Here is a 12,144-nt window from a genome sequence, read left to right on the forward strand (position 1 = left end):
GCAAAGAACCCTTCCTAGAATATAATTGGTCTTTCTCAAGCAATGATGCTATTAGGAAACCACACAATTCATTGAAGTGTCACTTCAGAACCATTTTTTTTTTTTTTTTTATAAAGAGTATGGGTGGAACTCAAGGCCAAGCATGGTTTGTATGTACACACACAACAAGCCACACAATTTAAAGACCCAAGAAAGTTTAAAATATATATGTAAAACTAAACACTGTTACTTCAGCATGAACATATCTTGAATTGCATACTGGCACAGTTTAATATTTAATATACTATAAGCTAAACCAAAACAGGAATTCTGCTCATAGCTGGAAATCTTAATAGGCTATGCTAGAGTTATCAAGTTAAAAAACTCTATGCTAAATAATAGTGCACTTATTATTATCCTAAAATAAATTAACCATTTGGTTTAAAGTATTTTTTTCCTTTCATAACGATTTACTTAAAATGAAAAAATGTTTACCTGCAATTGAGGCTATGGTCACTGAAAAGAATAAGATGAATGTGGTTGCCAGTGTTAAGCAACCCATGGCTACAGTCTGCAAGAATATGTTGTTCCACCTGCCTTTATAAATGCTCAGGGGACAACATGCTGTGTCATTTAATGGCATTTTGAGCATCACCCGAGTGTCCATCAAAATTCCAAGCACTTGAGTTTTCTTGAAATGAAAATTAACACAGACTTAAGAGGATGTCACTTGAACCTGCTCTGAAAAAAGGGGGCTAAAGACCAACATTTAACACAGTTCTTGATTCAGACCAAACAAAAGCTTTTACACTTAAGAAGCCAGAGAAAGCAAAAATAACAATGACATTAACTTTTTAAAGCAGAGCTTTCTCATGGTTTAAAAGTGTGGAAATGAGAATACAGCTTTGTCAGAGATAAACTATACACTAAATATTTGCATCTTACCTTATATGCAGTGAGCACTTGAATTGTACAGTGTACAATTCTAAAAAGTGATGAAAATTAAAAGTTTCAATATTTATAATGAAGTAGATTTTAGGCAATCTATTTCTTTCACAGCAAATACTCTGAATGTGAATGAACATTAAGCCATACTAATCACTTGACACAGTACATTATATATGTTCAGAGGCTTTAGAGCAATAGTGAATGGCAACATTATGCTGGATAAAGAGCATTTATATTATAAAAGTAAACTTTCTAGACAATGTGACCTCTTTACTAGGTATTTTACTACTGAACGTCTCTGCTTACTCACTTATGGTGTCCTTTGGGCAGACAATGTTGTCTGGATCCCCTGGAGAAAGAAGCAGAGAGAATTAAAATAAAACTGAGTATCATTATGAACAATCCTGCATATCCTCTCTTTCTGACATACTAGTACTTTTAGCTAATGGTTTATTCAGCAAAAGTGTGTCAAGAAATGCTACTGGGGCTCCTTCACATCAACAGTAATATGCCTGCATAATGTCTCATTGAGATTGTGACTGCTACTGTCAAAAAAGAAATTCTTTCTTGGTATTTTTCCTTTTTAGTCATTCTGGTGTTTGTTCAGACCAACATATGCTTATCTATTTATTTAAATAGTTTCTGTAAAAAGACAAAAATTTCTATCTAAATCAGGGGGATACAAATTAGCATGTATTTATCATGGACACCCAATCTATGGGAGTTTATCACAGGTAAATTGAGAAGAGATTTTTTTTTTTTTTTTTTTATAAAAACAACAGTTTTACAGCAGTAGAAGACCTGTTCTTGTCTAGATTGTTGTAAAGTTATAAGTAAAGAAACTGATATATATAGTGCAAGGTAACAGATGCCCCCCACTCAGTCAACTAATAAAAATAATTTTCGAAATAGCAGCCCCTTGACCAGCTCATTTCAGAATAAAAGCTACAAGTTAGTGTGGTGTGAGGGTAAGAAACACAACTACTGGATGTTGCAGAATTGAAAAATAAATTGCACAGACCTGCTGAACCTAGATACTAGTTGATTCACACCAACAGGTGAACGAGGATATGACAAAAATCCATGGATGTGGATTGTGTTTTCACAGGATATGTTAAGGTTACTGATTAGTAGCACATGTTCGTCACACTTATTGGCACATTTGCGTTTACAACAGAAGAATCTTTAAAAAAAGTCTTTTGTCATCATATACTAATTATTAAGGGTACAAATCAAATGGAACATTCAGTGGCAGGAAAGCAGATGACATGGGCCAGAATTCGTGTACTCTGACACAATGCTTTCTAAGTCTGTGATCTCAAAAATTCTGTCAGTTCTGAGAGCAAATGTCAGGGCAACCTAAAATCAGTAAGTGTACTTGATTGAGCAATCCAACCAACCACACAGAAAATAATTAAACAGACAGACAAATCAAATAAAGTATAATAACCATGACTTTGAAATAATGCCTTGTCATTTAAAAAAAAAATAAATAACATTTTCAAACAATCCAAAATGATTTGTATGATAGTCAAAAGAACAATACAATCTATATTTACAGAATATATTTTAATGAACAGTTTACATAAAGAACAGTCTTGTTTGCAGTTATTTTAAATAGGTTCTGAATGTACAGCAGGTATGTACTTTTATGAAAAACTTTCAAGTTTTATACACCCTACCAGTTCTAAAATGCACTTTATACAGATAACTAGAACTGCTGTATAAACCAAAGCATATGAGTTGTTTTCTTTTTCAAGTTCATTGGTAATTCATATGCCTTTTTTGGATTTTTACAAAAAACTGTACATACATTATGTTCAATGTTTTTTTTTTTAAAGATTTTTGCTATTTGTTCACCAATATCTGCATGTAGCTTCCTATGAGACTTAATAAGCACCATATTTAAAATAAGTTAGTAAAGCAGTTCCAAATAAAATTATGAGTTTTCACTGCTAACATTGGAGGCCATCTGACAGCAAAAAACATTATTTCAAAATAGGTGCGGAGGATGATTACATCTTAAAACTGGTATGTTTAAAAAGTCACTTTATAGCATTGCTTTCTCAGAGCCATTTTATGATAAACTTTTGCAAAATTCTCTTCAACCCATGATACACAATTAGGACTGCATATCTATGTTCTTTAAACTTGGCACAAAATAGTATGACCATTAGAACACACAAGTGTTACACCAAAATGATTTTGAGTCAAGTTGCAGAATCAGCATACACTGACATTACTTAAAAAAAATAAAACTAGAATTAAATTAGCTAATACTTTTTAAACCACTGATTTTTCTTTTGAATCACACAACTCAAATTTTTCATACTGTTGTTGTTATGGTTGTCAACATGCAAGCTTACATGGTTAGATGCCTGCACTTATTTCTATTTCAAGGATAGGCTGTAACACACAGTAAAATATACATGCCTGTTTTGCATCTAATAATGTATTTTTTGACATAATTGGACTTTTAAAATGGAAAAATGATGCCTATTGATTTTCATTTTCATATTAATTATGAGGTCACCTTGTAGCACATCAGTTTTTAAAAAGCACTGGGGTTTTATCATTGGTATTTACCAATGCATTTTATTTAGAATCAATCCATATGTGGATCCAGTCTGGCGGTATAAACCTTGCTTTATTGTAACTTCTAGTTCCAGTTACTTTTACTCCATTCTACTTCCATTGGCAACATTAAACAACCAGTTTTTTTCCTGCACAATTTCATTTTGTTTATTAAAAAAGGGTTCCATTTTATTGTACCACAGTAAGGAAAACACGTTTTCATCCAAGCTGATATAAAATAAATCTTTGTAGACATGGACCTTTATTTCCTGTTAATTTATGTCATCTTCAAAAGTGCTTACAGGATTCAGTGCATTGAAGAACATCAGACAGGCAATATTTTAGTTTGTGTGTATTTTTACTGAAAGCACCAAGTTAAAAAAACAAAGGGTTCCAATTGCACTAAAAGGATGTTGAAATCCACTTGCTCCAGTACCACTTAATGGAGTACTTAGACGTCAAACTGAACACAGAGTACTCATTTGCTGTACTTTTCCAAGGTCTGTTAAAAGCTGTTTAATTCTTCGTTTCAGCTGGGGCAACCTAGCCAAAGGTTCTGGAGGTTCCAGCTCTCCAGTAAAATCCAGCCAGCTTTCCAGCACTGCATTAAAGCAAAAAATAAAATTCAATTTAGAATTACACACATACAATTAAAAGTCAAAAATGAATAAAAGAAAACATGCAGAAAAGAATACTTGCACACATAAAACAAGTAACTTTAACTGAACGGACAGCACCGATCTATTCATTAAAATAAATAACTGCTTACTGCTTACTACGTAACTCATTCTCTGAGACATGCCATCAGCACAGTGCAAGAGAGCAGATATAAAAGAGAAAGAAACAGAAAAGCTGCAGTTCTCCACTACTGCCTAACCGTCAAACTTACTCCACATCCTCCATGCCCAGAGGAAATGCACTATATACAGTGGAGGAAATGAGAATTTGATTTGGTGCTGAATTTGTACGTTTGCTCACTTACAAAGAAATGAACAGTCTCTAATTTTTATGGTAATTTTTTATTAATGGAGAGAGACAGAATATCAAGCAAAAAATCCAGAAAAAACACATTACATAAAGTTATAAATTGATTTGCATGTCATTGACTGAATAAGTATTTGATCCCTTACAATACAGCCAGAATTCTGGCTCCCACAAATTGGCATTTACAATCAATTAATCAATCACAGATACTTCTAACCTCAACTCATTATGTGTCTAAAGCACACCTGTCCACAGAATCAATTTCTTCCATTCCAACCTCTCCACCACCATGGGCAAGACCAAAGAGCCGTCAAAGGACGTCAGGGACAAGATTGTAGACCTGCCCAGGGCTGGAATGGGCTACAAGACCATCAGCAAGAACCTTGGTGAGAAGGTGACAACTGTTGGAGTGATTACTCAGAAATGGAAAAAATATAAAATAACCACCAATCGCCCTCGGTCTGGAGCTGCATGCAAGATCTTGTCTCATGAGGCGAGGATGATCATGAGAAAGGTGAGGGATCAGCCCAAAACTACATGGGAAAAGCCTGTTAATGATCTGAAGGTAGTTGGGGCCACAGTCACCAAAAACACCATTGGTAACACACTACACTACATAATGGATTAAAATCTTGCACCACCCACAAGGTACCCCTGCTCAAGAAGGCACATGTACAGGCCTGGATGTTCACTGGCAAACTTAAGACTTTGGTCTTACCCACGGTAGTGGAGAGGTTGGAATGCAAGAAATTGATTCTGTGGACAGGTGTACTTTATACTCATAATGAGCTGAGATCAGGAGTATCAGTAATTGATTGATTAACTGCAATCTGTGTGCCACATGGGCACACAGCCAATCTGTGGGAGCCAGAATTCTGGCTGTGTTGTAGGGGATCAAATACTTAACAGTATTTCACTCAATGACATGCAAATCAATTTATAACTTTTATGTAATGTGTTTTTACTGGATTTTTGCTTAATATTCTGCCTCTCTCCATTAAATTGAAACTACCATAAAAATTAGAGACTATTAATTTCTTTGTACATGAGCAAGTGTACAAATTCAGCAGGGGATCAAATACTTATTTCCACCCAATGTATAATGGAAATAAACTATTTATGCAAATATGCAGGGACATTGGTAACTGCTGTGTCATGTCTCACAAGATCCACAATGCTCAAAAATACAATTTCTTTTAAAACCCATTTTTTATGTTTTGTTATGCCAGCCACAAAAACAAGTATTGGCACAGTTCACTTCAATTCTTGAACTAAAACCAGCTGAAACAAAAACAAAGTGAATAAAGTAGATCTTTTAACTATTAATGGGCAAGCAGCACGTTGAAGGAAAACCTAAAATCTGTCAGACTTACCTGATACTTATGAAAACACTAAATTGTGTTAAAGATGTCCAAATAACACTTTATGTAAATGAACACACTAACTTTGAATTTATTTTAACAAATTAGTAATATACCGTCTTAAAAGGTATCAACACAACAATCTTCTACATCATCATTTAGCCTTGGGATGAGCTGCAATCACAGAGGGTTTTTGGAGTGAGGGGGTGAATTGAACTTTTGCTCTATAACAAGTAAGATTTATTAAGTTTAACAAATAGTAACTTATTTACTGTATTTTTATTGTACATATTACCACAGAAAGACAAATGAAAATAATTGCCATAAAAACTATATCCTGCATATTTCAATAAAACATTAAATGGCTAGTTGTAGTCTCAACAAAAAGTAAATCTCTTATGTGACCCTTTTTCTGTTTAAATTAAATTCTTACCATCAAGCTCTTTTTCAATGAGATCCATTCTGCTTGCAACCTCACTCTGAACATCTTCAATGTGATTCAGGAGATTTAACTGCCACTGCAGATGAGCCACTGCCTGGTCCTTAGATATTACTTGCTCTGCACAACTTTCATCCAAAGAACCCATGCCAACAGCTTCACTTTTTCCCTAATCAGATTAAAAATAAATTTTAGTGTGAACTTTCTGCAGTTACCAGCTACTATTCAAAACTACCTCTCTCTACTGAATTTTCATTGTTTAATTTGACTTTCTTTATATTCGTTTTTGCTCTTGTGTCTTTAAAAATTAAACTTATAAAGAAATGTACAGTTTTTATTGCTAACTAAATTTATAAGCTGATTTCAAATTCTAATAATTCAATAACCAACTTACACACATTTGCATAAACACTGAACATTCCCACAATCCTGTGTTGGATGCTTGAGTGCCAGATGACGGTATGGTTTATTGGTAAATGTAGTTTAAAATAATTCCAATTTTGGATTAAGAAGCAGGAGCACAGTCTTATAAACATAAATCTATACCCCTTACTGTTCTTTTATAATCATTCAGATGTGCTTGAATACTTTTGTCCATTTAAACAGTTAACTTTGTCATTAGAACAATCCAAGGTAGTAATTTAAATTAGGCAATGAAATATGAGTTAGTAACTGTGTATACACACATGTTCTTACACAAGGCAGTTGAAAAGCACAATATTTTCTTCTCATTTCCAGAAATCGGCAGAGGACCTCCAAGAAATAACAATACTTAATATAGAACAAGTTTGTTTTCTTCTGGTTGCAAACAATATAGTTCCCTTGAATTTTTTAATAACTTAACAAAATATTTATTTTGCTTTATCTAAAGATTTTACTTTAAACATTTTTTTAGTGTTTTAAAGTGTAAGCCTGTTACACTATTGTGAGAACACTCCTTTGTAGTAACAGTCACTGTATTTGTCGGTGTTAAGTTGCCATTTATCAATCAATATTTTGTCAATTTAGTCATAATACAAGGTTGCCACATATTGATAATCATTTTACACAATATTTATTATTTGCTAAATGATCAGCCCCATCTATGGTTACAGAACAACACATGACATTTTATTTGGTCTGCTAATAGGAAGACTTTTACTTCATAAAATGGTCCACAACTCTCAAGAATTTTTAATCTTATTTACAACTCTTCTCTTTGCATAAGTTACAATGTTTGTTTGAATAAAAGATATACTTAATGTATGTTTTGAAAAAGCATTCAGTCTGAATTTTAGATAGCAATTGTGTGAATTCAAAGTCTAAAAGATATTTTTGTTTTCGTTGGGTATTTACCCAAGGATCACAGCATTTGCATTATTTTAAAAGATTATGATTTCAAAATATACAGGGTGGGCCATTTATATGGATACACCTTAATAAAATGGGAATGGTTGGTGATATTAACTTCCTGTTTGTGGCACATTGTATCCATATAAATGGCCCACCCTGTAGAATACCACTCGCTTAACTGAAACATAGTGCTACAAAGAGCACACCAAATAACTATAAAGCAGTTTTGGAAAACTACAAAACTACACTCCACAATCGGTGAACATGCTTGGACAGTCAAGTACAATAAAGTTATTAACAGACAGGCTACATTCTGTTTTACAACCTAAGAGAATTAAGTAGTGTTAACTTGTTTTTCTCTCACCTATGTTCTTGGCCAAATTATGCATTTTTTATGCATTTTTCTATGCAATTTATTATTTCAAGTTTTACTTTTGAGATACAAGAATAAAACTTTTAAAGCATCAAAACAGTTAATATTTTAGAATCATTCATGAAACATTACAACCCAAAACCAACATAGTAGTGTTTACTATAGTCATTTTTATTTTTAACCTGAAAAGACTGGTTTCTAGAAAAATGTCAAGGGAATTACAAATTCTTCAATAACACTCAGTTCAAATCACTAGCTATAGGTAAGTGGTCTTGTTTATTCATATGAAAATTATGGTTAAAGCAGTCCAAAGTCTTCAGGCATGAAAGTGTAAGGTACTGGGAATAAAAAGAGAAAAACAAATACCTGTATTTCTTTTGGCACAAACGGCATTGAACGTTTAACAGATCCAACTGCATATTCCTGATCTTCATCTAACCTGACATTATCTTCCCCATCAGAGCTCATAAAATCATTTGCTGTTCTGTGATCCAGTCCAAATCCAGAGGGTTTCTGGTAACTATGTTCACTAATTATATAGGTTTCTTCCACCTTTTGATTGAAACCATGAACTACATTTTCAGTCATTTTTCCATGATGATGCTTGCATTCAGAAAAAATTCCTATTTGCTGTTCTTCATCAGATTTTGACCATGAGCGTGCCCATAGGTGCAAATTGGGATTCTGTTTATTCCTGCAAAAACAAACATGTACTATCTTGTAGCCACAATTTATTAAGTAATCCACAGCAATGAAAAAATATCATATACATTCTTCTGTACGCTGAAAGAATTTAAGCAATCTTAACCTATATAACTGGCAATACAGGCACAAATGGTTTACTTTTAATACATTTTAGAATTTTTAGAGACTGCAATAAAAATTAATGGCTTTTAACTTGCAACCAAAAAGGTTTAATAAGCGGGAACATCTAATGGTATATATACCTAATACTTGAATCTGACAGGTAATACAGAGTCAAAAATGTACACAGGCAATGTTAACTTTTACATTACTTTTCCCCTTTTTGCATGCAATCACTACGAAAACAAAAAATACAAGGCATGAAAGATATAGGCTGTTCTAAAAGTGTATTCTATGAATTCGCATGTCTTAACATTATTAAAAAGAAAAATGTACATTTTGCTAAGGGCAGTCTGACCAATAACGATATGTGCTCTTCCAAAATTTTTTAAAAATAAATATAAAACCAATACAAACCATTCTTAGTTTTAAATAGAAATACTTAATGCACTCTCTTGGTGAATTTTCAGTTTTTGGTAACATTCGTTCATGCTAACAGCTCATTGATTTAAGAAATAATCTTTGTCTCTCAAAGTAATTTTATTTAATGCATGTGAACAAAATATTTATTTTTTTTATAGCACCATATAATGAAAATGTCTGCACACATGTGGAAAATAACTCACATTTTTGTGCATCTTCTGGGATTTAATTATATATGACAATCATAACAATAGTATTTAAATTTGACAGGAAATACTGCTTCCCAAAATCGATCAAGACTAAATGATGACAATTCCTGAAAAATAATGCACAGCCCTTAAAACTGAATTTGTACTGCTTTTTAAAAAGTATTATTGATTCCCTTTTCATTGCTTGCAATGTAACAAAGACATACATCTGTACAAAGAAACAAGGGTTGTGTTAAATATTCTGTAATAAATCCAGTGGTATTTCAGCATTAATAGTAACAATAATAATAACTCTTTGCATTTATATAGTGCTGAGGACCAGTGGGAGATAAACCCCCACCAGATTCTTCCTCCATGTCTTTCTGTCCTCTGCATCTTGTTCTGTTACACCCATCACCTGCATGTCCTCTCTCACCACATCCATAAACCTTCACTTAGGCCTTCCTCTTTTTCTCTTCCCTTAGCATCCTTCTCCCAATATAACCAGCATCTCTCCTCTGCACATGTTCAAACCAACGCAATCTTGCCTCTCTGACTTTATCTCCCAACCGTCCAACTGGAGCTGACCCTCTAATGTACTCATTTCTAATCCTATCCATCCTCATCCCACCCAATGCAAATCTTAGCATGTTTAACTCAGCCACTTCCAGCTCTGTCTCCTGCTTCCTGGTTAGTGCCACCGTCTCCAACCCATATAACATAGCTGGTCTCACTACTGTCCTGTAGACCTTCTCTTTCACTCTTGCTGATACCCATCTGTCACAAATTACTCCTGACATTCTTCTCCACCCATTCCACCCTGCCTGAACTTTTTTTTTCACCTCTCTTCCACAATCCCCATTACTCTGTACTGTTGATCCCAAGTATTTAAACTCATCCACCTTCGTCAACTCTACTCTCTGCATCCTCACCATTCCACTGACCTCCCTCTCATTTACACACATGTATTCTGTCTTTTTCCTACTGACCTTCATTCCTCTACTCTCTAGAGAATATCTCCACCTATCCAGGGTCTCCTCAACCTGCTCCCTACTATCGCTTCAGATCACAATGTCATCAGCAAACATCATAGTCCATGGGGACTCCTGTCTAATCTCGTCTGTCAACCTGTCCATCACCACTGCAAATAAGAAAGGGCTCACACCTGATCCCTGATGTAATCCCACCTCCAACTTGAATACATCTGTCATTCCAACCACAGACCTCACCACTGTCACACTTCCCTCGTACATATCCTGTACAACTCTTACATACTTCTCTGCCACTGCCGACTTCCTCACACAATACCACAGTTCCTCTTAAGGCACCCTGTCATATGCTTTCTCCAGGTCCACAAAGACGCAATGCAAATCCTTCTGGCCTTCTCTACACTTCATCAACATCCTCAAAGCAAACATTGCATCTGTGGTGCTCTTTCTTGGCATGAAACCATACTGCTGCTTACTAATCATCACCTCACTTCTTAACCTAGCTTCCACTACTCTTTCCCATAACTTCATGCTGTGGCTCATTAATTTTCTTCCCCTGTAGTTACTGCAGTCCTGCACATCCCCCTTATTCTTAAATATTAGCACCAGTACACTTCTTCTCCGGTCCTCAGGCATCCTCTCACTTTCCAAGATTCCATTAAACAATCTGGTTAAAAACTCCACTGCCATCTCTCCTAAACACCTCCATGTTAAAGGCATATTAAAAACTGCTTCAAGTGTTCATTGCTCTCCAATGCCATATGGCTTTTAACCAAAAATATCAGATGTAGTAAAGATTTTGAGATGAAAAGTTTCACAAAGTATTTTGAACATGTCTGTATTTACGGATACAAATAGGAAGACAAATTTAAAAAGTTTTCTTGAGAAAACAACCAAATTAAAAATTAACTTTTTACCCTTTAGTGCTCTTTACCCGAGATGAGGAAGAGTATACTTTGAGGATTGTGATAGACCAATTAATTCTTGAAGAATTTATGTGGGATCTAAAACATTTTCCAGACTGACCAAATCCAAAATACTCAGGATTATTATTTACCATTTTATAAAATAGGGATTAAACTGAAACCATTCCAGTTATACGGTCCTTGCCTTTTTTACTGAACCTCACTATTTATTCATGTTTATACAAGGAAATCATATCTGTATATTCCATATAAACATCAGAACCTTAAAAATATAGAAATTACAAATGAAACATTGCCATTTAAAAAAGTATCTATTTTTATCAAATAATTACCACAGTAAATATATAAAGTTAAAATAACTTAATAAATATTCACAATCTTCCCGGCAGTTCTTTAATAACCAAAAAAAACATTGAAGCCCAAAGTATTTAATCAGATATCTAATATGGTTTTATCTCACCTTGTATTGACAAACTTACTTTAATACGTCCATCTTTAGATGTAGGCCATGAAGAATCTTTTTAACACTATAAATATCAGCCAGGAGCTGATGAGTGGAAACAATTTTTTTAGCATTTTGATGAGAATAATTTTCTTTGAGAAAAGACAGTCCATACATATGCCCTTTACTTAACCAGTCTTTGTCATGACGGTATTTTGCACTCCATCGTTGACCTAGAAAGCAGTTAAGACAAAAAATTAAAGTCCTTAACATTAATTTTCCATGGCTTAAAAACCACTTTTCTACTGATTTGGTTTGAATTCAAAATCAGAATTCAAATGCCTTATGTACAGTCAACAATTACTATATTGTAAAGTAGTAA

The 12,144-nt window shown here is 34.0% G+C and overlaps 1 protein-coding gene across 1 annotated transcript in view; it reads right to left on the reverse strand.

Moving 5' to 3' along the window:
• Positions 1-2,477: 2,477 nt before the first annotated feature.
• phf20l1 (PHD finger protein 20 like 1) overlaps positions 2,478-12,144 on the reverse strand; it is a 68,359-nt gene continuing 58,692 nt past the window's right edge. Inside the window, exons 20-23 of the mRNA XM_039737578.1 lie at positions 11,800-11,995; positions 8,357-8,684; positions 6,280-6,454; positions 2,478-4,102 (exon numbers count right to left, since the gene is read on the reverse strand). Of these exons, the coding sequence (XP_039593512.1) occupies positions 3,960-4,102; positions 6,280-6,454; positions 8,357-8,684; positions 11,800-11,995 (842 nt within the window). The 3' untranslated portion in view covers positions 2,478-3,959. The remainder of the gene's footprint in view (positions 4,103-6,279; positions 6,455-8,356; positions 8,685-11,799; positions 11,996-12,144) is intronic.

This window comes from Polypterus senegalus, chromosome 15 (genome assembly GCF_016835505.1).
Source record: "Polypterus senegalus isolate Bchr_013 chromosome 15, ASM1683550v1, whole genome shotgun sequence".
Taxonomy (NCBI): Eukaryota; Metazoa; Chordata; class Cladistia; order Polypteriformes; family Polypteridae; genus Polypterus; species Polypterus senegalus.